The 26,862-nt window shown below is 44.3% G+C and overlaps 1 protein-coding gene across 1 annotated transcript in view; it reads left to right on the top strand.

Moving 5' to 3' along the window:
• LOC118780555 (arf-GAP with coiled-coil, ANK repeat and PH domain-containing protein 3-like) overlaps positions 1-26,862 on the top strand; it is a 91,696-nt gene that overhangs the window by 63,529 nt on the left and 1,305 nt on the right. The window contains exons 11-24 of the mRNA XM_036533120.1: positions 7,504-7,616; positions 8,436-8,487; positions 9,137-9,237; positions 9,695-9,806; positions 10,376-10,584; positions 13,701-13,770; positions 13,933-14,027; positions 14,545-14,759; positions 15,155-15,256; positions 15,847-15,948; positions 16,712-16,932; positions 17,930-18,039; positions 18,619-18,729; positions 19,019-19,080. Coding sequence (XP_036389013.1) covers positions 7,504-7,616; positions 8,436-8,487; positions 9,137-9,237; positions 9,695-9,806; positions 10,376-10,584; positions 13,701-13,770; positions 13,933-14,027; positions 14,545-14,759; positions 15,155-15,256; positions 15,847-15,948; positions 16,712-16,932; positions 17,930-18,039; positions 18,619-18,729; positions 19,019-19,080 — 1,675 coding nt within the window. The remainder of the gene's footprint in view (positions 1-7,503; positions 7,617-8,435; positions 8,488-9,136; positions 9,238-9,694; positions 9,807-10,375; positions 10,585-13,700; positions 13,771-13,932; positions 14,028-14,544; positions 14,760-15,154; positions 15,257-15,846; positions 15,949-16,711; positions 16,933-17,929; positions 18,040-18,618; positions 18,730-19,018; positions 19,081-26,862) is intronic.

Genomic DNA, 26,862 nt, shown 5'->3' with positions numbered 1-26,862 from the left:
ACAATGCAATTCACACTTTCCTGCAGGTACAGTGTTAACCATGCAGGGCAAAAACCAATGGGGTCCCATAGTAAGAGTATCCCAGGATGACAGTGTGAGGAGTGCTAAATGGAGAGGGGGGGGGGGATAAAGGACAAGGAACTGGCCTGGGCCACAGGGTGGGGTTGGGGTTGCCAGGGGAGGTGTAGGCGCGTGATGCCACTGTCACCTCGGCAGATGGCACCAAAGCAGGGGAATTTATGGAAGCCACAAACAAGCGGGTCGTGCCAGAATTGGCTGCTTAATAGGTGCCACCAACTGTCTGGGCCATGTGGCAGCAGAGCATAGTCTGTCCACCAGGTGTGTCCAGGATAGTGCGTCAAGAGGTCTGTGGAACAGGTGCAGCACAAGCTTCCCCTTTCCAAAGAGCTCAGGGGTCTTCTTTAAGGGTTGGCAAAATGGTTTAATAGTGTCACATGAGAATACAGATGCTGTTACAGTCTACCAGCAAAATTTTTAGTCCACCCACTTGCAGTTCAGTGTTGAGGATTAGTTGTATACAAAAACAGCCATACACACACACACACACACACACACACACACACACACAAACAATTAAGCAATGAATGTCTCTTTTGTTTTGTTCTTTTTGGTCAAAAATGTAATCCCAGATTTTCTTTAGTCAGAGTTATAGTTAGACTGTATTTTTAAAAATATTTGAAGACAGGAGAGTTTTACATGTTCAGGACTCCAACAGCTACAAGTCTCCCATTAATACATAAAATTTGTTAGAGCCAATGTTGCATAAGCTGGACCTCATTCCCCTGCCAATAGCGCGCTGCAGTCTGGTCTAAGGAGTGATGTTCGGGACCAAACCCTGCATGCATGAGTTTGGATCATTTGTAGCTCACTGGACAACTTTTGACCAGTCACAGAAACAGCAGGCGCTGGTTTTTTTGTCTGAGTCGTGTTGGCCACCCACGCTAATACAACACACAGTTGCTGCTTGCAGCTGTAATAAGATGACACCCCATCTCTCACTGCCTACCAACACAGTGAGGGCAAATGAATGGTTTGTAGGGAGTGTTAACCTTCTATTGCATGCTGTGTGTCCTCATTTTGTGTCTTGCACACACTGAATCCAGGTTTATTTGTTATTGCTTCTGTTCATCATTTCACAGGTTAGTAAAGGCAGGTTTTTTGAGACAACCCCACAGAACAGGGAAGATGTGTAATTAGACTATGTAGAAGTAGAACCTTGCATTCTGGGACACGAAGCAGTCAGTCATTTACTTGACATTGAAGGAACCTTTATATCTGGCTGTTTTGCGTCAGCACAAGCCATTTCAGTTCTTGAATTTCAATCTTATTACATCACTGCAGAATAAATTGATTTTCTGGCAAAGATGGCTATGTTTTGAAATATTAAATACTTTGATATTTTTGTAATCTTGATTTGATTAGCTGCCAACAGATCAAGCACTGTCGTAACACTGTCAGCAAAGTGGAATCTCCTGTTATAAAACCCATGTTTTACTTCCCAGTTCCCATTAGCATCATGTACAAGGTGTCCTTTTTAAGCACACGGAGAACTATACTGTACGCATGGGTTCAATATCCATAGGTTCTGCTTTATTTTATCATTATTTATTATTATTATTTAGATACTCTGAATACTCTACTTAACTTTCCTGAATGTAACGTAACATCAAATAACTAAGGCTGTGTGTTCCAACCTGTGCTCTGATTGCTGTGAAAATATTGGGAGCCACTTTAACACCCATCAACGTGTTAGAAGGATTTGAGTAATAGTAGCCCATATGCATGCATTATTGATGGTGGAAAAAAAGGAGGGAGCCCATTTTCTTTGTGTACCGTCTAAAAGGAAGGGATGTCGCAAGAATGCATCACGCACATGCGGCGTTTTGCACTGCCGCGCTCCAGCATATGTTTCATTCGATCTATAATGTATGTCATCTTTGACTGCAGTGGTCTTTGGCCTGGCAGGCTGGAGGTGAGTGCCCTTAGGGAGCTCTAAATTAAGCATGTGACAGGAGTGCTTGTGGGCACATTTTCGAAGATTGTGTTTCCAAACAGTGGGCCGCGAGAGGAAGAGTACTGCAGATGAATGCACATTTATCACTCTGCATTTCAGATCACCCCAACAATCTAAGGAAGTGAAATTAAATTAACCAGTCGAGTGCTGCAAAATGAGTGCTTTTACCTGCAGAAACGTGATGTGGACAGCAGTGTCCGAACGCAGTAGATTAGCTGATAGGGCTGGTGAGCTGAAGAGGTCCCGAGGAGCATAATGACAGGGGAGGGCTGGCTCAGGTGCAGTGCCCAGCAGGATTACTGAACACAGCCCCCAGAGGTGCGGCTCCTCTCCGCTCTTTGAGGGTGAGGGAGCAGCTGGGAAAATCACTAATGAGCTTAGCGGCCGGAAGGCACGTTGGGCGACTGAGGGCACAGCGTAAAGTGGGAGGCCCTCGTCGTTAAGCGCACATGTCCATGACGCAACTTCGTCAACCATGGGCCGTTTTCCATAGGTTTAAAGAAGAAAATAAAGGGCTAAGAAGTGTCTTGCACGCTGCTTTCCTCCTTCATTGGGGACAGCCAACCTGATAGCAGTTTCTAATCTGTCAGGGTCAAGATCCATCAGCGTAGCTACACGGCCCGAGCTACAGACCTGCCTGTAACAGGCTTGCTCTTTGTCATGGATGACAATGTGACTACAACGTGAGTCTGATTGACTCTATCCTGAAGGGTACCTCTTCCCTGTATGCCTCAGCCCCCACCCCGCACCCCTCCGTCTTGACATGGGGACATCTGCCTCTTTTCCTGGCCTTGACTGTGTTCATGCCCAGTCTCACTGCAACTCCCTCCTGGAGTAATGGAATCTTTAGTTTCCCTTTGCTTCACTGAAATTTCAGCATCTGCACACTCTTTTTTTTTGAGGTGGTGGGTGGTTAAAGTGAAGAGTACATTTCTGATCTTTAATCACAAATGTAATTTAAATATATAAATCTGCACCCAATAACAATATGATATATTTGAAAAATATATTTTATATACATATTTGTCCTATAAATCACACACAAAGTGTCTGTATAGCCTATATTATAATATAATACAGTAAGACAATAGTGCTAATTGTTGCCAACATGCTGTAATACCCAAAAAGTAGCTTATGATTTCAGTTGCATTTCGACCCAGAAGTCCTCATTTTTCTTGTCAAAATGATGAATAATTCATTAGTATTCATTTTTCTTGTCCAAGCCTTCTATTTATTAAAAATGGATGATAGCTTTTGTAGTTCAGGCTTGTAAACAGAGCCTAGCTTTTTCATCTCAAAACGTCACTGACATAGATTCTGTAGTTTCTGTTCTCAACGGTTTTCTTTCACTCAACATAAAATGTGCCTCAGTCTTATCTGAAGTGTATTATCTGTAGGATTTTACAGGTAAGTTCTAAACCGCAACGCAGTCACTCGTTTAAGTGAACGGTGTAACTGTCAAATGTATTGCCTATGGTAAATGAATAAGGTCTGCCTTGAAAGATTTATGTAATTCAGGGCAGTGGTGTGATTTTTTTTTTTACTTTCTTTTGAGGGTTGAGAAAGAATAAAAGCTCAGCGGCTTGCGAGGAGCAATGAAGTTTGCTTGATTAACCAAGAATGCCGTTGTGCACTGGCAGCCAGATGGACTCCCGTAATTCCTAAAGTGAGATTTTGCGCTGACCAATGACGTGCAGAGCGCTGGGGCATTGGAGTGCGGTTGGGGTGGAGGACAGGGTGTCGTAAATTGGCCAAACAGCGGCGGTATTAGCAGGAGCTGTGATTTTTATTGAAGTTAGCACTACGGCTTTTGCAGTGCTATACAGAGAGCTTAAAATGACAGCTGTATTATAATTAGCTTTAGAATAAGCTTCTCTAAAGCGCGAGCCGCGGCGTAAGGCAGCAAGCAGGTGGTTGTGGACTGTGCGCGCGTCCGCGTAGGCATTAACACTGCAGCGGCGCTGATGTGCAGTCACTTCGGAAGCATCGCCTCTTTCTCAGCATCGGAGGATTTTGGATGCCTTTCTCGGATACACTGGGAATCCTCCATGATTTTGTCTGATTCTGTTTTGTAAAGTACGTTATTGCTTCGAATGCTATCGGGTTATCTAAAGTTGTAAAAATGAAGATATTCGGCAGATTTGACTACACGCAGGTGGGTTGTTGGTTGACTTATTATATTTTGTATGTTATCGCTTGTTTTTAAAATATGTGTAGTACACCCATCTACAATGTTGAAATGTTGTGCTAGATGAATGTTTACAAATATATTGCTGATTTTTTACCATAATGACACCAGCTTGCAAAAGTGTTTAGCTGTAATTTTGGCAGCAAACCGTAATGATGTTTCTGATTTAAAATATGAGTTTGTTTGACATTTGTGTAATTCGATTAATAAATTAAGTGCTTGAAGTTGAAACTCAATGAAAAACATTGTTGCCTGCAGAATGGGTATTTTATTGTCTTTTTCTTCGTATGTTGAAGAATTCAGTGCTGCAGGATTGAAACCTACAGTCTATCTGTGTATCTCTATGTGTGTGTGGTGGCATAGAAACCAGTGTTGCAGATTGTAATGACAGTGTTACGTCTGTTTGCCCTAAAAGTAATATTAGTCTTTTCACCATGCAATTTCAACGTTGCACTGAATCAGTAGTCCTCCCGGCTTCGTTCCAGTTCGTCATGCTGTCTCTTACTGCTTAGCTTTTCTTACAACATTCAAGATGAATAAACACGCTCACAGTCACCAGGGGTTGTTTGCTTGAGTTAAAAGGTTGGGATTAGGAAACGTGGAGCAGGTGAATGAAACTGTTAAACTCCTTTTGTGAAACTGAGGGAGGGTACCGCATTCCAGACTCCGTCGCATCTGACAAATGTCTGACTGCTAGCGCATTTATCAGCCGCTTCACTAGTATTTTAAAGATCGTTTAAATGAGTGAGTGCATTAAACCAGCACATATGTAACAAACATTTAACTAAAGTTGATTTTTCTTACCATTTTGAAAATCCGTAACAAGCAGTAATGTCTGCAAAAATGTTTTGTATCTCAAACTTTAATTGTATACACGGCCAGTTGTATGAAATCTGTATGTTATTGTCATCAGTTAATAGGGGAATAGGTCTCTCCTTACTCCTGAAAAGCTTTTGTTCCCTTCATTCCAAACAAGCCAATAGCAAAAATAGTTTTTTTTTTATCTTTGTAAAATTGCAGGTGAATGAAGTGCATCTGTAATCGTGTTACTGGCATGAATTTTCACCCACAAAGTCTTATAATATTATGTAAGCAACATTATGTTGTTTACTCTGAGGGAAGTAAATGGGTGATGTCATTTGTAGCATCTGCAGCCATTTGCTTAATAGCTGACCCTAACCAAACGGTTGCAAGAAACCATCTTACTACTGACCTAACTCTGTCCTATCGAATCAAGTGGCTGGCAGTGGGTGAATTTGGTTGTCCTATTTTTGCTGCAGGCAAGCACCAGTATCTAAAATAATGATGTGCAACCAGCACATGTGGTCTGGAAATCCCTCAAGTCCTGGGCTCTGACATCATTCATTAGTGGCATCAACTGAGTCCTCCAAACTTGATGTGAGATGGTAGCTTTTGTCCATGAAAAGAAAGACGTATAGCGCCTGCCAGCATTTCAAGTGTAATGTGTCTCAGAGCTGAAGGTTACTCGCTGCTCCGGCTCCTGATTCTCAGAGCACTGTGGGCACCCTCAACAGTGCCTGGCCTCGGGGCGCAAAGGTCAGGCAGCTCTGCAGATGGGAGCTGGGCCCCTCCTCACCTGGGCAGGCGGACTGCGCTCGCGTGTCTGCCCAGCTGCTTCCAGTTTCCCGCTGCCTGTAACGCAAAAACACCCTTTTATCCATTTATGAATCCGTAGATTTATGGATCCGTGGCCAAGCTATAAGGGAAATATCAATCTCCATGAGAGGGGCGGGAGAGAGTGGTTTCAGCCGTACTTGGCTGTGATATACGGCCCCTGGCCCAGGCGGTGCTGGCGGGTCTCAAAGGCCCTTTCACCACAGTGCTACGATGGGGCTGTTACGCAACATGGGGAAAAGGGGAGGGGAGGGGGGAATTCATTGGGGAGATAGATGGCCAGCATCACACGGCGGTTCAGCAATTTGAACAGTGTGTACACTGCATTAAAGGAGATCCCCCACAGAACACTGAGATGAGTTATTAAAGAAGGACGGGCACGAGGGGCCTTTTTTTGGGGGCTTTTTTAAAATATTATTTTTTCATTCTAGTTTGGAAATGTAGGCCAATAGATAAAAAAACAACAGGGAAAGGCTTATCTTTAAGGTTTTATACCCCAACTGAGAAATGAAATTGTTTCCAGGTCACATAAATGAATCAGACTGCTGTGATTTATATAAAAATGGGAAGGTAACTGAGAAATAATGAAATATAGACAGTGGGAACACTTTGGTTGGAGTCAGATGGTTATGCAACTATTTGCGTCACTCAAGTCAACAAAACTGGTGGGATTTCCGAAAGGGTGGTGTGAATCAGTCTTCAAAGTGTCTTTCTAGAAAGTATGTCATGGTGTTTTGCAAAATGTGTGTGTGATTATTTTTCCTTGCTAGTATGCATGTGTTTGTGTGTGCTGCTTAAACTGTACCATTATACAGTGTATCATATATAAAAAAAACATCCTTCAAAGGAAATAAATTGTTACAGCTTTTATCAAATGAATTCATATGTGTTCTGTTTTATAGCTTTTTGTCCATTCTTTTCCCTGTGGCACTTTTTGGAGTTTACAAGAAATATAGGCTGGCAGATTTTTTACTGATCAGATAGTCTTCCAATAGTGCCTGGCATATTTCACATGTTGCCACTCTTGAAATGTCATCAGAAATGTTTTAGTGCAAACAAACATGAATGGGCATCTTCCTTTCATTCATGTCTGCTAAATCATATACCTGCATTATGCAATGGTCTAGGTATCTAGAGATAGGAGTCATTTTCACACAGTCATGCAGTCATTCTGTACAAATGGTGAGGTCTAGCTCAGTTGCAACCATCTTGTTCATCACAAACTGTATACCTTTGTCATGTATCTTAACCATCTTTTCATTGAGAAACTGTCTGTTAGCTTTAGGTTTGTAATGTGTGACCTACCCAAAACATTGAAAGTCCCTCTTCAGTTACCACACAGTGTTTCTGCCTCCATTTTAATCAGTTGCTCTCTTCCTGGCTTGCCTCTCACAGAGACAATGGGCTGTGTGTGGGAAGGCTTTTCTTCAGAGTGTGCTTGTGTTAGCCTAATAAGCATGCTAATTTAACAGTAGGACAGAGCTCTCGCTTCCTACACATCCTCTAAAATTAAACTCATTCTCAGACAAACACCTTCACACGCCCTCTCGGGGTCATAGTCAATAAGACCAATGGCATCACGCACCGGGGGGGAAGCACGGACAGTGGGGGCTGACTGTCACGCTCCGACCTTGTTTTTCCACAGGATTTCTCCTACGACGACACCAAAGTGGAGTTCAACGTCGACGCCCCCAACGGCGTGGTGATGGAGGGGTACCTGTTCAAGAGAGCCAGCAACGCCTTCAAGACGTGGAACAGGTGGGTCTGAGCTCCTCCGGCCCACTGAGCACGGAATTCTGGGAAAACCTACAATCACGTCTGCCTACAGGGTATGCACACGGCTGCAAGTGTGCACTGGTTTGAATTGCATCTTGGAGGTTTAAGTGGGAAGATGCCCTGAGAATCCCATCAGCTCATTGAACATAAATCAATCATTAGTGGTTGAAGGAAGCAGACTCTGCAGTGATGTATTCTAAACAGCCACTAGCCTCTGTTAGGCTAACAAGGACCTGTAACAATGTTTAAAAACACGCTTTCTCGGATTTAGCACAGCACCTGCACATTAGTGTTAGTGGGTGAGGTACACGTGAAGTACACAGGCTGGTGGGCGATAGCGCAGGGCACCTGAGGAGAGGAGCATTAGTGGACGGTTGAATGCACGATTGCTGTGGAGCCAGCCTCTGCTGAGCAGGGGCTCCTCATTCATTCATGGGGCGTAAGGGTAATGGCTTACCGGAGATCCATCCCACCCACTCCACACATCAGATCCATTAGACAGCCCCCCCACAGGCCATTCTGCGATTGATTCTCTCTTCGCGTGTCTATGAAATGGATTGCCCTGTTTCCCCCCTCTCTCCTGATGTCGTTGTCCTTAAAGGATGCTTGATGTGATCTCAGCCCGCATTCGATGTATCCCCTATCGGAGCAGCAGATCTCCTGGGGGAGGCAGTCTCACAGGCGGCTCTGTGGTCATCCGCAGGGGCCAGCGCGGGTGACGTTATTTCGGCTCGGCAGGCGGCACTATAGCTGCCAAGGATATCCATCTAACGTATCTTTTATTCATCTTTTTCTCCGCAGGCGGTGGTTCTCCATACAGAACAGCCAGCTGGTGTATCAGAAGAAGCTAAAGGCAAGTGCAGCTCTTCTGCCGTCTCTCGGCAGAGAGGAAGGCCATGTAGGATTACACAGGGGCTTGAGGGGTTAAATGCAACTGCGGCAGGCATCCGTGAGAGCCAGGAGCTGCTTTTACAGCTGCTGTGTAACATTCTTGCAGCATTGCATTAATGCTGGGAGGAGTTTGCAATATGGCCAGGTATCCTCAAGTGTAGGGCATTAGCAATGAGGTTGGGGTTGTTTCACAAGACGAGGTGAGGGAAGGGGCCAGGTAAACTACACAGAGAATGAGCATCAGGTTCATGTATGGAAGCATGGAACAATTAAAGCAGCTCCACCTTGCAGAAGTATATATATTCATATACATATGAGTATGGATATGATGGCTCAGTGGTATAGTCAGCAGGGATGCAGTTAAAGGCAGAGATGCTGTGCTCCTATGCAGATATTGTTTTAATCAAATTATTTTAAAATAATAATAGTAAACATTAAATAATATTAATATTTATAATGGATCTGCCTACTCCCAGCAGCGCGACTGTAGAGAGAGGGGGCGGATCCATTCCAGCGCTGAGTGCAGTTTAGCGGATTGTGGGGTCTTGGTGATGATGTTAGGAGGGGGCAGGGTTTCTCTGTGATTGACACCCCCGGCCTACCTGTCACAGGACTCGCTGACGGTGGTGGTGGAGGACCTGCGGCTGTGCTCGGTCAAGCCCTGCGAGGACATCGAGAGGAGGTTCTGCTTCGAGGTGGTCTCCCCCACTAAGTAAGTCCCACAGTGTTCCCACACCATGATTTTCATAGAAATCAGTATTTCGAAGATATTTAATGTGGCAACAGTCATTTTCTCACACTGCTCCCATTGTTCTTTTCCTCCCAAGATATTTCCCCCAAAAGTTGTCATTAAGGGCACAAAGTACAGCTTTCCTTTCAAGCTGAAAATAAATATAATACAAGGATCCTGACATGAGAAAACAATAAACTCATTTGTTGTACTGGGGTGCAGAGTGATGCTTAAGGAGCAGTGTAATTTATTGGTTATTGTGCTGACTGTTTGAAAAACATGCACTTGAATGTAGTTTTATGCCTGAATTAGGCTTGTATTTTACTGTAATTTATCTTGTGTGCGCATGAGTAATGTAAGGTATTAGTGTCTTTTGGGGAAGGGGATCAGTGAGAGCCCATCTGAGGTGTCAGTGCTCTAATGCATGTGTATTCTGCAGGAGCTGCATGCTACAGGCAGAGTCAGAGAAACTGCGACAGGCCTGGATCCACGCTGTGCAGGCCAGCATCGCCTCCGCCTACAGAGAGAGCCCCGACAACTACAGCATCGAGGTCAGCTCCCAGCATCCTATGCGCCGCAAGCGCCCACCGTCCGAGGGCTCGCACACTGACTGCATGATCTATCTGCTCTCTCACTGACCGCCTCCAGTTCTTTTTAATGAACTTTTAATGACGCAGTTTGTCACTCTTACCTGTGGGGGATTCAGAAAGTGCAGCATCAGCTGGAAACTGGGAAACACTGAACTGAGATGGACCCAATAATGCAATTACTGCAGATTCCCCAGCAATGCAACCAGGAGTGCCTTACTCCTTTGGACTCTGTGGTTGTCCCTCGGTTTGCCTGTCGTGCTCAGACGATTTAGTGATGACACCTAGTTTGTTATGTGTGATCATTTTCTGTGGCCTCTCATGAGGGCAAGCTCACTTTCATTGTCTGCTCCCAATGTTGTTTCAGCTATCGACAAGTTTCCTCAGGGCACAAGTTAAATCAATAGCTTACATTCAAAAGGCAGAAAGTAGTGTGTGGACTTGGGCAGGATGTTGCAAGGCAGGCATATTGGCTAATATTGGCTCCAGTGCCGAAGTGTCGCCACTGACCGCTCCTTTGTGTGCCTCTTCAGCGTCTGGACCGGACGGCCTCCCCGTCCACCAGCAGCATCGACTCGGCCAGCGAGCCGCGGGAGCGCAGCGTGCGGGGGGACAGCATCCTGCAGCGCGTGCAGAGTATCCCGGGCAACGAGCAGTGCTGCGACTGCGGCCAGGCCGACCCGCGCTGGGCCAGCATCAACCTGGGCATCCTGCTCTGCATCGAGTGCTCCGGCATACACAGGTACACACTGCTGTGTTACTGGGACCGTCACAGGTACACACTGCTGTGTTACTGGGACCGTCACAGGTACACACCGCTGTGTTACTGGGACCGTCACAGATACACACTGCTGTGTTACTGGGACCGTCACAGATACACACTGCTGTGTTACTGAGACCGTTACAGATACACACTGCTGTGTTATGGGGGACGATCACAGATACGCACTGCTGTGTTACTGGGACCGTCACAGGTACACACTGCTGTGTTACTGGGACCATCACAGGTACGCACTGCTGTGTTACCGAGACCGTCACAGGTACACACTGCTGTATTATGGGGGACGATCACAGATACGCACTGCTGTGTTATGGGGGACGATCACAGATATGCACTGCTGTGTTATGGGGGACGATCACAGGTACACACTGCTGTGTTATGGGGGACGATCACAGATACGCACTGCTGTGTTATGGGGGACGATCACAGGTACACACTGCTGTGTTATGGGGGACGATCACAGATACGCACTGCTGTGTTATGGGGGACGATCACAGATACGCACTGCTGTGTTATGGGGGACGATCACAGATACGCACTGCTGTGTTATGGGGGACGATCACAGATACGCACTGCTGTGTTATGGGGGACGATCACAGATACGCACTGCTGTGTTATGGGGGACGATCACAGATATGCACTGCTGTGTTATGGGGGACGATCACAAATATGCTTGCTGTGTTACCGGAATGATGGCAGATGCACACTGCTATGTTACTGGGATAATCATTCAGTGGGGTGTGACCACAAAGATCACAGTTGTGATATGCTATACACACTTTTCAGGTGTATTTTTAACAGTTCCAATATCCTCAGGGTCATGAATACTACATCTCAGTTAGCTTCAGTGAACTCTCCATGAACTGATGTTGGATCATTTATATGGGTTTATATTTCTCTTCCTGATTTATCCATGGCTCACCACAGAATTATTGCAGCAGTCTGGAGACCTCTTTGATGTAAAGTGAACATATATTGAGCATAAATATAAATCAGTTAGCCAGCTCACTACTTCAGTGATGTTTATATGCTTTTGTGGTTTAGTGTGTAATGAGAGGATACAGGATAAGGCTACAACAGTCTAGTTCTGGCCTGTACAGTTCAGTGATTTTTGGTAATCTACAGTCCAGTCTAAATAGTTCTCATATGAAATAAGATTCAGAAAGATTGGACTGCTACGGTGAATTGGCTCTTTACCATTGTGAATGACTCAGTGAACTCGGTATGACTGACTCAGAGGAGGAAAGTGAGAACTGCTTTCTGAAGGGCTGATAAATCTTCCTTCTTCTGTGCCGTTTCCTGTGGTAGTCATCACTGTGAATGATGATGCTCACGGCTGAATGAGGGTCACTGGGGGTTGCACCGAAGGCTGCTTGCGGTGTACACGTTGGCTTGAAGAGGCGTCAGTGTCACCTGGACCTTCTGACCTTACTCCGTCCCTCCTGTCCAGTCGACTTAATTCAATCTGCGTGTTCCGCCACACAAGATCGATTAAAGATTACCGTCAGTGGGCACTGATAGGATTAAGTCACGTTCATTTCCTCAATGTGAACTCATTGCAGAAGTAATGACGTGGGTGAGACAGCACTCTCAGGGTCATTAACCGTCCCTGTGCCACGCCCTTGATGAAGAATCACTCAAAATCAGATTACGTTTACTTTTACACTGAGTCATTCAGCAGACACTCTTATTCAGAGCAACTTACATAGCAAAGGTATGTAACCGCATATAATAAGGCCACATTAAAAGTACATACAGAAAATATCAAATCACATTTAAGAATATGTGAAGTGTTAAAAGAATCAATCATTTTACATGTCAAACTTTTTACAGTTGACACGAGAATGACACTGATTATGCGTTGTGACTAGACACCCTCCCACTTGCACCATCAGTTTGGTTTCACTAGTATCCGAACAATGGTGTTTTTCTACTTTCAAGGGCTGGCGGCATTTGTTTCAGAACAGCGATTATCACTGTTTATGTAATCAGCGCCCCCTCATTCCAGACCACCTGTTGAATATTCATGGCTTAACATGCGGTCACTCTTTCTCACGCAGAGCTCAATAATGCCTCCACTCGAAGGGAGAAATGGACGGGCAAGGGTTTTCATCCTTTCCGTTTTTTTGGGGGGGTGCCGTGGTTGCCCGGATACCCAGCCAGGCACGGGGGCCTCTGGGTAGAGGGCTCATTTGCATGACAGTGCGGCCAGCCAGGCAGTTTCCCAAGGGATTAATCCCCGCGGATTCGGCCTCTAATTGATCCACCTGGTGGAAAGATTGGCCGCAGAAATTTCCGGAAGCTCTGAGTGCTGCCTTCAGGAGGGAGCACTGGTGTCACTGTGCGACAGAGGAGATGACATCCGCATGTCGCTTTCCTCCACGGGGAAACGCTCGATGGGACATGAAAAGCGAGCCTTTCGACTGATTTTGTGTCACGGCTCTTTGTATCACACTACGGCAGGGCTGTCCAGCGCCCGTACCTTCTGCTCCCAGACCTAAATGTTCCATCTGTCGCTGTTGCATGAATCATTGAAGCTCGCAGATACGGCGGCGAGGCGGAGGGGTCATCCACAGGACGAGCACATCCCTGATCTCCAGGGATGTTCTGGTCTTTGGCACTTTTAACACGATGCCTCTGCTTTCCTCTCAGTGGATATTTTTCCCCAAAGCACAGCTCTGAAGGCTTCTCCCTTCAGACAGCCTGCTTATTTGGTCCTCTGGGCAAAAGAGAAGAGCCCGATTGGGGGGCAGTGAGAGGCAGGAGTTGCATAACTTTGCGGGTGTACCATCTCACAGCGAGGGTGGGGAGGCCCTGAGGTCTCAGAGCGGAGTAGGCCGGGGAGAGGAGCCTTTTATCTGTCATACTCGGCGGGAGTTTTGTGGGGGAGGAAGGAATCTGAGCGTTTCACCGCTGAACGGTACCCCCGACTTTCATCTGCTTGGAAAGTTGGAGTCCGACAGCGCCCTAGATCCAGGCATCGGCATGAGTCCCGGTGTTCATCATTGAAGCCTGTTCTCCGGCTTCCCTCTGCAGGCTCAGCTGCTTAATGCTCTGTGTCTCTCTCATCGTTTCAGGAGTTTGGGTGTGCACTGTTCCAAGGTCCGCTCTCTCACACTGGACTCCTGGGAACCAGAGTTACTGAAGGTAAACAGCACTACCACCACCACTGCTGACCAGTGTGATTACTGTTGGTAATCATAAGTGTGTAGTGTTTCTGTTCATACCTCTGGACTTGGATTGTGAGCGCTGTGTCTGTTTAGAACATTGAGCTTTCTGTAACTCCCTCCTCTTTCTCGTCTGCTGCAGCTTATGTGTGAGCTGGGAAACAGCGTCATCAACCACATCTACGAGGGAACATGTGAGGAGCTCGGCCTGAAGAAGCCCGGGCCCTCCAGCTCAAGGTGAGCATTGCAGGACCACTGTCTGTGAATTAAACAGATCAGCGTAGACAGTGATCCAAAAACACTGATCTGGGAGCAGCCATCCACTCTTTCAGCAACAACAGTTTGATGCAGAAAGCTTTAACTTGTCTTAGATCAGTGCCTGCAGATATTATCTGTCTGCACCCATGAAATGCACAACAGTTTCAGTTGAGAGAGCCTCCCTCAGGGAAGATTGCTGCACTGATGCCAATGGGGTGGCAGTGTAGCATAGTGGTAAGGTGCAGGGCTCGTAACCAAAAGGCTGCTGAATCGACTCCCTGCTGGAGTACTGCTGCTGTACCCTTGGCAAGGTATTTAACCCAGAATTGCCTTAGCAAATATCCAGCTGTACAAATCAATAACAGGTAACAATTGCAACCTATGTACGTCACTCTGGATAAGAGCGTCTGCTAAAAGCCAGTAATGTAATTTAATTGATATGCCTGCTGTAGTCTGAGATAGTCGTTGCACTCTCTCCTCCCGGGTCACATGGCAGGCAGGAGAAGGAGGCCTGGATAAAGGCGAAGTATGTAGAGAAGCGCTTCCTGAAGAAGATGGCGGGTGGTGAGGCGCTGGTGAACGGTGAGCGGAAGTCACGGCGCTGGAGTGTGAAGAAGTGCCAGAGGCACAACAGCTCCACCAGGGCACCCAAGACCCGGCGGAAATACCGCCAAGACCCCGGGAGTGCGTCACCCGGCAATCTCTCCTCAGGTACCCCCCCACCCCGTTCCTCCTACAGACCACTTCACAGTGACCCCCAGTTTAGTGGTAGGCGTTTTAGCAACACAGCTTCTTATTGGTTGGTTTAGTTCAAGCAAGATCTCTGTCTCTTTGCTGCAGCCTCCATAACGCTCTAAGGTTAAGCGCTGTAAAGAGTCAATGTTCTGAGTCCGTTCTGTTCATCATCCATAGTGCAGCTGAAAACTATACATTCCAACACCTGAGTTTGTTAATGAGGCCTTCAGTACTGAGTGCATTTCAATAGAACACTCATGATATTACACATTCATGCCACATAGCTTCACTGGGTCGAACAGCTTCTGATGTAGGTTTTTGAGTTCTACCCGCGTTTCTGAGTTCCTCCCCTGTTTACCCATAATTCTTAGCTGCCACTGCACTGGAGAGAAAGTTCCGCAGGGACTCTCTGTTCTGCCCCGATGAGCTGGACACCCTCTTCTCCTACTTCGACACAGGCTCCGGTCCCCGCAGTAAGTTTCCCCATGTGCACACACACACACACACACACAGATTCGCACATCCATGTGCGTATGTGCACACGCTCAATTTAATGTGCTGTGGAGATCTCAGTCCAAGGTCCAGTACTGGCATCCTCTTTACAGGGCATCCAGTTACTCTCAGAAGTGTAGTGCTTTAACATAGAATAAACAGGGCATTATTTAAGTTATAATGCAATGATTAAATTAAAGCACACGTGTGAAAAGCATAAAACCATTACAAAGTGTATTGTTGGAAATAGAAAGCATTTGTAAATCAGGACTCTAATTGCCCCCCCATGTGTGCTTGGTCTAACCAAATACTTAAATACAAATACACTGTGAAGTGTTATGGGCTATGTGTTATGTTATGTGCTCATGATTGTGAAAAGGTTTGTCAGATGAACAAAGGTTTTAAACAGACGGTAGATCATGTCATCAGCCACAGGAAGGATATCATGTTTGCCAGGGCTTGTGTGCAGCGAAATGGGAGAAATGTGGCAGTTTGGGGTGAAGTCCACAGTGTGGTTTGGCCTGGAGAGGCAGAGGGAGTGACTAACGTGTCCCTGGCTTGGCGCTTGTTGGCCCTGCAGGTCTGAGCAGTGACAGTGGCCTGGGTGGCAGCACTGACGGCAGCACAGACATCCTGGTGTTTGGGTCAGTCGTGGACAGTGTCACAGAGGAAGGTGGGTGGCACCGACGCCGGGGCAGAGATGGGACTGGAAAGATAGGCCTCTGGCACTAACAAAGTACAGAAAATGTCTCCATCAAAAATACATCTATTTGTGCATTGACTGGGTGATTAAATTGTATTGATAGCATGTGTGGATTGGAGTAATGGTACTCCATTCTGTATAATGTATACAAATAGCTTAAAAGAGATTCTGGAACAGTCTCTCAAAAACCTTAAGTCCAAATACTAAAATGAAGTGTTTTTAACACATTTGTTTGTTAAATTTTTTGTGTTCAAAATGTCAATGACAAAGTGTGAATGTACATGCATACACATGTTGCTGTATATGCGTGTACATTAGTACCTGTTACAAGGGTAGGGAAACGGAGTGGCTGAGTCTGCAAACTGCCTTATGGTCTGACCGTAATCCTTCACATCGGCTCATAAGTCCTCTGTGAGGTTATGATCATACCGTGACCTTAACAAGACTTTGATGTTCTCTATGTTTGTCCATCAAAGAATTATGTCGTTATTATTGACCATTGTGCTTAATGGCAGAAACTTTTGTAAGAAGTCAGATTATGACTGGGAGAAGCAGTGGTTCAGTCCAGTCAATGGCTTGTGTATTTATGTACTTGAGACTTGAGTTGGAATGTAAAACAGGAATGTCTGTGTCTGCCCTGGACCAGGTGTAGCTACTGCTAATATAGTCCATGGCAGACCAAAGGTGTGTGCTTGTAGGGGCTGCTGTAACAGCTTGAGCGTTGTTTCTGCAGAGTGCGAGGTTTCGGAGGAGTCCAGTGGGGAGGCGGAGCTGGAGCCTGAGACGTCGGACCCGGAGGACCCGCGGGACCTGCACCCGGGGGTGCTGCTGTACAAGGCGTCGAGGGCGCGCAACCTGCCCGTCATGGCCGAGGCGCTGGCGCACGGGGCCGACGTCAACGCGGTCAACGAGGAGGACGAGAGCAAGAGCCCGCTCATTCAGGCCGTGATCGGGGTGAGTCCCGCCGCAAGTGCACAAACACATACACAGGCGCAGGACTACTTCTGCACACACTCACATACATATACAGACATACAAACATACACTCACACATTATGAAATACACAGTTACACACAGGCACCCACACACACTCCCTCAGTCACACACACAACATCTTAACCACTGTTAAGTCAATTAGGCAGTCATGTCCACAGATTGATGGGAGATGGTGAGCATTATTCGATGAACAGCACTGCATGGCTCTTGCCAGATAGAGTCTTCTGCATCAGGCACCAGAGGTAGAGTTTCTGCTGCCTTTCAATCCACAAAGAAGTTTGACTGGAAAACTACAACTAGTTCTTTTCCCTGGTAATGATGCCTTTTAACAACAGAACAATGGTGCTTGCTCACAGCAGGAAAAGTTTATAATAGGATCCTGTTCTGTGAGACAGTCCCGAAGCAGACGTTGTGAGTCATTATCAGGCTCAGCAGAAACTTCCCTCCCTCCCCACTGGCGTGTTCAAAGTCTGCGTTTGAGCACTTCACTTGATCTGAGAGAGCTGTCTCCAAAAAACTTCCCTCTGGGCAGACCCCCTGTCAGAGCTTTTCGTTCTGTGCTGGAAGCAGACGGCATCGCCTGCCACTTTGAAGGAGAACAGCTCCTGGTGTGAAGGGCTCTCAAACATTTTTTGTCTCTCCCTCTCTGTCTCTCTTTTTCCCCTCCTTTTCTCTCTGTCTCTTTCACTCTTTGTCTCTCTCCTTTATTCCTCCTCTTGTTCTTTTTCACTTGTCTGTCTCTCTGGCTTTATCTCCCTTTGTTTCTGCCTTTCTTTCTTTCTCTGACTCTCTCTTTCTTCCTTTCCTTCTTTCTTGTTCTCTCACTCCTCCTCTCCCTCCCTCTCACTATCCCTGACATCCTCTCTTCCCCCTTTCTCTCACCCCACTTTCTGTCTCTCCCGCTCCCTCTTTCTTGCTTCTTTCCCCCATTCTCTCTCTCTTTGAACCTACTAGGGTTCTCTGATAGCCTGCGAGTTCCTGCTACAGAACGGTGCCGATGTCAACCAAAGAGACACGAAGGGAAGGGGACCGCTCCACCATGCCACATATCTGGGACACACAGGGTGAGTACCAGGCTTTTAACCAGCTCTTCACTCCTTTGTTACTATTATTGTGTGTTATAAAACATTTATATAAGTGTATTAGCTTTGTGTTAGCACTTATAAATAACAAGACTCAGTGAATATATAACCAGCATTGCTTTTACAGGAATATGAGACAGAGCTGCCTCTTCATAATACTGAACTACTACAAAGTAGTGAGGCCCCATTTTTGAAGTTCTCTGATTTCAACGAGTCATAAGTAATATATAAGTTATAAATAATGAAGCCCTGTAATGAGTGAGCAGTGTGTTGTTTACTTTAACAGGAAGTAGGTCATTATTTGTGGTAAGACTTAAGTCAGGTTATTCGTCACCAGACTATGAAGATCAAGGCTGTCGTGTTTAATGAGGAGAGGAAGTGAGAGGGGCTTATTGCTTATTGCATCTGCCTAGCTCTTTGCTTCATTATGTAAGAGTGTGAGAAACAGACCGGGGGGCTCTTCTGGTTAACAGATGGGGTCCTATATATAGTATATAAAAACCATGGCGGAAGTGACATTGTGTCCCTGATTGTGCGCTCTCGTCCGTCTCTGCTCTATAGGCAGGTGTGTTTGTTCTTAAAGCGAGGCGCCACGCAGAACGATGGGGACGAGGACGGGCAGGACCCCCTGAGCATCGCCGTGCAGGCCGCCAACGCAGACATCGTCACCTTGTAGGTGTCACCTGCGCGGATCATTGTGTTCCATTATGTATCTGTTTCGTAGCACAACTTCAGAGTGCTACCTTGGAATTGGAACCTGTAGTCTTCTCACTACAAGTCCAGTTTATTAGGGACTACTCCAGACTGCCTTTGACTAGTCGCTTAGAAAGCTTTTGGATCATTGTGATCCTATGTTCCCCAAAATTCACATGATTTAGCTTTGAAGGCCATGCACGGCACTAACCCCCTTTATTTTTTATTCTCCAATCCCCCCTCATCTTTGCTCCCCCCCCTTCCCCAGGTTGCGGCTGGCCCGGATGAACGAGGAGATGCGAGAGTCCGAGGGCCCGTTTGGACAGCCAGGTCAATACCCCAGCAGCAGCCCCACTGAGCAGCAATATAAGAAATGCATTCAGGAGTTCATCTGCCTTACCATAGATGAGTGCTAGGGGGCGCTCCTGCTTTGTGAGGGAGTCGTGCTGAGGTGCGAGCAGGCCTGCAGGGAATCTTTTGGTGAAGGTCGTCTCCACTGTCACAGTGGTGACCTTTTCCCCAACAACATTCTCTACAGGTGCCCCCCTAGCCCTCACCTCCGGCCCTCATCTCTCCCATATTGTATTGTGTTTTTAGAGACAGGCCATGTTCTTTGCAGTGTTCACCCTCCAGCTTGTACAATATAGCACCCTCCAGGTGATCAAATGGGGCTGTGCCCTCAGCACCTGAGCAACCAATCAGCAGGGCTTTGCCAGTTTGAAGCTGTCAGGAGAGAGGGGCACTCAATGTGTGGGGGGAGGAGTAAATTCCTCAGTCTCAGATCGTGGCAGGATGTAGGCACTCCATGCAGAGGAACTTCATAGGTGCTTGTGTAATAGATGTATAGATACATATCTTTAGATGCCTATATTTAAGAAGCACATCTCTTAGGTATGTGTCTGGTAGATGTGTGTACCATAGACATGTGTCTTCTTCATATGTATCTAGTAGGCGCTCTCATGATAGATGTGTATCTCCTGGGTGACGTGTAGACACACGTTTCATTGATGCATGTCTCAAAGATGAGTGTCTCATAGACGCATGTCTCATGGAGATGTGTCTCTTGCAATGGTTTGAGTTTCCTGTGTTCAGGAAGAGACGTTATGGTGAGCTACAAACGGGGCCACATGTTAGCTGTTAGCTTGGTTGCTTACAGTCGCAACCAAGAAGGGCGATACAGTGATCGGGTACAATCAGCAGCCCGGGGTTAAGATCAGTGGTCTGTACTTATTTACAGCCAGGGCATGTGAGAAGGAAATATCCAGACCACCCATCCCAGCTGCCGTTCTGAGAGAACAACCAGATCCTCTGTGTATTAACAATCTGTTCAGCTGTGTCTGCTCAGTTAACTTCCAAACCAACCCTGGTCAGGGTCAGGATCAGGGAGTCTGGGAACAGGGATGGGAGTGTGCCTGTGGCCTTGAAGACCAAATGGTCACTGTGCGGTCAGAACCAAAGACCTGGCAGCCTGTGTTCTCCTGCTGCTGCTGTTGATACCTGGAGGGTGGGAGAGTGGTCACACGCCAGAGTAGCAGCCTCCCTGAAAGGCTGCGAGGCAAAAGCTCCATAAAAATCAGTCCGTCCTGGTGGATCGATTGATCATCATTGATCCAAACCAAACGATTTCAGTGAGGTCCGATGGGCTGCACTTTGCTTCAGTTCTTACTCTGTCTCTGTCTGTAATTTTCACAATTCTGTTCAGACTTTGTTGTAGTGGCATGAGGTGACAACTCTCTCTGTGTATACTATGTAAACAGCAAGGCTACTTGTGAATCCATCATTAAGAGACAAGGGGGCTAACATGACTGTGATTGCAAATTCACAAGGAATCCAAGTCATTCTGACAAAAATGCATCTGTGTATATGTATATATAATAAAAATGACTTGGATAATCCAGTTTATTTAAAGATACTAGGATATTATTTAGACTGAAGCAACTTTGTGCACTTTTCCTATCTCCAACATTTTCTTGTATTACTGTTAATGTCATTTTGTTTTGGGGTCTTTTTATCCAATAGAACACGTATGTTGTATGTTATTATTATTTATACTGAGCTGCCCAGAGGACTAGTGCAATGATTAATTTAATGCAGATTATCTGTATTTCTTTAACTTTCTTATATCTTGTTCTCTTTCATTTTTAACAAGACAAAACAGATGGTATTTTTTTAAACGTGATATATTTTGTGAGGTTTTAAGTTCCAGAGCACAGACACATAATTCAGTTTATCAACAGTTTGGGTGACTATTACATTTTTGTTCATAGGGAACAAAATCACAGTTAAACAATAGTAAGCTGCTTGGATTTTTATAAGCAAAATGATCCATGTTACTGATTTGAAAATATATATGAGATAACATGTTTGTGTATTTGTTGCTGTAAGTTTGATATCTTTGATTTATGAACTGATGTCATGACAATATTATTATAATTGTTATTAGTCATTCAGAATACTGCATGGGTTGACGTTGCCCGGAAATTTGAAGAGGCCTGTCCATTAGTTTCCTCCTGTAGTCGATGTGTGTGAATATTTGGTATATTGTACAGTCCTCTTTTAAGTACCCTGTAATGTGATGCCAAATCTTCAGTTTGAGGATGGTGCACTTGAGGAAGTAGCAGGGCACTGGTCTGCAGTCTTTGGCTAGAAAGTAACTGTTAATGCCCTGTAAGTATTTGCAGATAGATAGTACTGGGCCACGTTATAGAGGCATGAAACACATGCAGCTGACTGGCGCTCTCAGGGCACGGCACACAGGCAGGCCCATGGAAAGCATCAGCTTCCACTGCGGTTCATTCGAGTTTCAAGCATTTGGCCTTTGCATCATATACTGTAATTGCCTGTCAGTGTAAATACACAGCCAAGACATCTAATTGCTCAGATCGCAACACACTGCTTCCTTGAGCTTGATTAACACTAACATTACTAATGTTGGTATTACTCATTACTAACATTAATGCTCACAGATAGAATTAATAACATGAATGAAAACATGCAAGAAATTAAAACAAAAGTGAGACTCGCTAAAGTTTGCATTTGGGGAGAAAGCACGTTGAGATGTGGCTGGTAGATCCCTTCCTGCATGAATGCATATAGTGCCAGCACATGACCTCAGCTCTGCTCATGTTTACTGTGACTTGGGAGTCGCTGCTGTCTGTGCATTAGGGCAGATGATGTCAGCCTGCCTTAGGCTGAAGCTGCTGTTGCTGCCTAGCACTGAGTTTTTTCGGGATTTTTTGCATAAATAATCATCTGTTAAATAAATTAAAGTGGCATCACACAAACAATTACCTAACTGCATTTGGATACAGGCCATCGTGCAGTGTATTTAAAGATGTGTCGTCATCTTCGCAGATTCTGCTTATGTAATCACACAATGGGCACGTGGGATCTTAGTAATTCAGCCTGCCTGTCTTTCTGCAGCCGGTTGGAGAGGCTCAGAATCAGGCTAACCTCTGTGCATTGTGTGCTGAACTCATGTAATGTGGCACTTTTTTATTTGTCCTCAGACAAAACCTGAATCCAACTAAACATTTTGTGGCAGAATGGAAAAAAAATCTGAAGTGAATGAAACTGGAAGAAATTTAGAAAAAAAAATGCTTAAATTCAAACTTGATTTTTAGTTAAGGGCACATTAAGGGCAAAGTGCATTGTGGTTAGATTGAATCAGATCAAACTAGAGATCAATGTGCATCACAGGGCTTTTGTAACTGCTCCGGTTCTCGTTTGGGGATATATGACTTGTTTCAGTGCATTGCTGTGTGCTCCTCAAGTTAACTTTCTGCCAAAGACTCCTAGGCCTGATGGTGGAATTTGTAGCATGAATTATGTGACTTGTCTTGCAATTCCATCTCCTTGATCATATGGGATTGATATGAATTCCACTTTTTAGAGAAGAGTTATTGGGACCAACCATTGGTGTAACTGTTAGCCAGTTAGATAGGTTAATTCATTAGACTGACAAGGCATCAAGTTGTCATCTCTCATGCATTTGAAGGGGGGTGTGTATAGATGTGGGGACCAGCGGCTGATTGGTCCTATTTATGTCCATTTCCTGTTCTCCTCCCTTTAACTTCCCTTCCCTGTGACACCACAATAATGAAAGCACTTTCAACCTGGATCAGAAACTTTAAAGAAATGTTGAAGAGCAAAAAAAAAAATCTTTCATTCCAGCTTTTTTAACATGACAGGGTATTCAGAGTGGTATGTATCATTCAAAAAAAAGAAGCAAAAATCCTAATTACTGGAATTGGAGATGGGGTGATAAAGTAGCCATGAGGTAAAGGGTGGGATGTGTTGTACACCACACTAGCTGAAGTTCTAAGTGTTGTATCTTTTAGTGTGTGTTTCAACGTGGGTGTAGAAAAAAAAACGTTTCTAAACAACTGTGCTGTAAATATGCATTTAACAAAGCTTTTAACTCTTTGACTGCCTGCTTTCAGAATTCAGCTGTGAACCTCTTTTTCCTTCTCACTGCAATCTGAACAATCTCTGAATCTGATTATTGCTGAAGAACAACTTGTGTCTCTGAATACTCTTGTATAACTCACCCAACTTCTGTCTATTTTTATTTATTTATGTCAATGTTCCTTTTCCTTTTGTCTTTCAAACCACTGAAAAACTGCTAAGAATAAAACAATGTGGACAAACTCCTAACACACTTTCTGCTTGTGTTTCATTTCTGTCTGAATTCCCCTCTGTCTGTAACACTCTCTGCAACCCAACACTGTTGGGTTAGCGTTCCTACTCTGCTAGTAGGCTAACTGCATTAACTTCAGATGGGTGGTGTAAAGTTGAGATGGAGGTGGAGGCAGATGAGAACTGTGGTACCCTCTGAGGACACCATAGGGTTTATGGGTAATTATTACACTATGCAATAAATTAAAATGATCACCCACAATGCAGTGTTTCACAGAGGCAATGTATAATGAATGCAAGAGATCCACCAAAGCAAAAATGGGCTTTCCAAAAAAACCACAGAAAGGTTTTGATTTTTGATTTTTATTGCTGCCAGATATGTTCTCTACAACACAATGGTTGTGAGTTTAAACAGAAAAGAGCATCCCTGAGTTAGTTCAAATCATGACTTCTTATCCCATCACTACCCTGTATGGAGTAAGGTTTATAAAATACTGAGAATGTACACAGCAATATTGCAGTTTGTGTGTGTGTCTGTGCACACATTGCTTATTTTTACTGTACCAAAAGGAAATGATCTCTTTTTTAAATATTCGGTAGGAAAAACACTGAACACATAGGGAAGGTTTTTAAACTCATTGTTAATCAAGAAAGTAAAGCTATTGTGAATTAGCTTCTTGAGTGGATGAACTTGTCTATCAGCTATAATCAGTTAGACCGTATCCTAGCCCTATGGTGTTTTTTTCCCCACTGATTCAAAGTTTTGCCAGGCGTAGAAATTGAATATTCTTCCTTCTCTTTTTAATTAGGCCTGAGAAATTTGCAAGGGCGAGGCGGAGGTTGAATCTGACTGTGTTGTTGCCTCCATAGATACGCCTGTTGCCATGGCTACCAGGAAAGTAAAGGATTTTCGGGATAGAGTGAGTGAAGCTTCATGGTCCTTCACGCTGGGTTTTGTTCCGCTGTTGGTGGTGGTGTTTCAAGGGGGCGCTTTGTTTTCCAGCGGTCCTTGTCCAGATGGTTCTCCCCTCACACCATTATGGGGAGGAAATGTCCTTCCATATTTGGACGTGTACTGGCAATTCATCCCCTCTCTCCCTTTCCCACAGCATATGTGTGCTTTGACTACAGATGAGTACACCAAATCCATAGTGTAGCATAGCATAAGTTTAGCATTAAACATTACACTATATAGTAAACAGCTACATATATAAACTTCTAAAACTCTTTATATTAATGTAGCATGTCCGTTAAGCTTAATGAGAATATACTACTATAAGATAGTCAGAATTATTGGGTTTGCAATATGACTGGCCTCAATGCATCATGTTTTTCATATGAAGTACATGCACTCTAGCAAGACGTGCACTCTCAGCAAGTTATCTAATTAGGAGATATAATTGCACAGTCACCGCAGAGAGGGGCCCGGAACCATCTGGTTGGGTCTGCAGGGGCATATGGTGCTAAAGGCTTTCCTCACTCTATCCTGAAAGTTACCTCAAGAAAAATCACTGCAAGAATGATGGGGGATCAACATTATAATTACAGTGTGCATCTAGATATTCAACCCAATCTCCAGGCAAAAACACAGCCATGACTCGCATGTCCAGGACACCAAAATTGGAATTGCAATGGTTTATGTACACAAATGTATGCACTAAATGTGCGCACTAAATCAGAGTAAAGAACAGAAGAGCACAGATTAATTTAGAAAGCAAGCTTAGCTATCTGGATTTCTAATGTCATAGTTAGCTAGATAACCAGCTAGTTATCTAGCTTTTTTGAAAATAACATAGGTGGGTAAATGGAGAAAATCCTGTTGTGATCCAAGGAAAGAGTAACACAAAAGGGGGTGTATCGGGAAAAGGGGGCATGCCAGTGGACAAGAAAAAAAGGGCATAGCAGAGTACTGTTTTCATAACCATTACAATGAATTTTGGGATTGTAGACATTTGTATCACAGCTGTTTTTTTTCCTGGAGACTGGGTTGCAATGTTGATCACATAATTTTCCTTACAACAATACAAAATGACAAATAGAGTTAGTTAAATTAAAGATTACTATCTGGGATAAGCCTTGCAGAATTCCTTTATGTAATATCCATTTTTGTACCTGTAATTTCACCTTCATCTGTAATTAATGTGAAATTTAGTGTATGAATCGAGCTGTGTAGTTGGTGCTACCTTTTTGGGCCAGCAAATAGATAGCACCTATAGAAAATAGTTGATATATGATTTTTCTTCATTTTTTTGAAAATGTGCCAGTCTTAAAACTACACAGAACTACATATCACTGATATCCACAAACCCCTTACAACATAACCTGGCCTAGGGCCACCTAGATTGTGTTGATTTTTCTTGAAATAAATTCCGTTCCTCCCAAACATATAACGTTCTAACACTGATACGATGACAAAATGACCCTTAGCCGAGCTGCTTGTTGTCCTGTTTTCAATGATACAATGTTAACAAGGCTTCCTTGATTATGCCTTCCCTTGTTATCTGTGGGTTTATAAACAGACAAAGCATCCATTTTTATAGTTATTGTTTTAATGAATAGGACTGTTGTGATCATTTCACCAAAGATGATCACATTTTCCAGCCTTTCTTTTTCAGTTTTTCTTTCTAGATTTGCCATGCAACAGAAGAAGTATGAATACTATACATTTTCAAAAGTTGCTCTTTAATGGCCACACATATTAAAATATGTGATTTGCTAATAATGACAATCATGCTAATTTGCTCATGGAGAAGCAAGCACCTCTCACTAACACTGATACACAAATCTTTTTTTATTTAAGCCAACTCATTTCTCAACAACAGACATTAGCTGCCTATTTATGTTTGCAATATGGTTTTATGTATAGTATTGTTTTAATAATTCACTTTCTTTTACAGTGCCCTCATAACCAAACAAATATCCAGTGACACGATAATAACCAAACAATAACCCAGTGACATAATAATAATGTGTTGTTAGATAGTAATTTAGGTACTATTATGTGTACTTGAGAAGTAGTACGCAAAAGCTTTCGTACTTCTTAATTACAACGTGATTATTACTTTTCTTACTCATTTTGTGTCTCTGTGTAACAACACAAGGAAGTGCAGGTAACTGCAAATTAACATTGTAATGTTACCACAACTGTACTACTACTGATCTCTTAAGTAACATGTTGCTTACTTGAATGTTGTCAGTAACTAAAATATTGGTTAATAAATAGACGTGGTAATACTAACAAGTACCTTAAGTACTTGATACTGTGTACTAAATTACTGAATTACAAATTGTTGCTAGCCAGTTACTGGGTTAACACCTGGTTAATAAGGTACTGTGAAAGAAAATGCTACCTATTATTCTGTAAAAATGTTTTAGAATGTATCATCAGATGTATGATACATGCATTGCTCCTTGATGATATATTTAGAAGGATATTAAGCATATATAGATACATGTCTTCAATTAAAGATAATG

This window comes from Megalops cyprinoides, chromosome 7, assembly GCF_013368585.1.
Source record: "Megalops cyprinoides isolate fMegCyp1 chromosome 7, fMegCyp1.pri, whole genome shotgun sequence".
Taxonomy (NCBI): Eukaryota; Metazoa; Chordata; class Actinopteri; order Elopiformes; family Megalopidae; genus Megalops; species Megalops cyprinoides.
The sequence above is the reverse complement of the archived record's forward strand: the minus strand, read 5'-3'. Positions and strand labels throughout refer to the sequence as shown.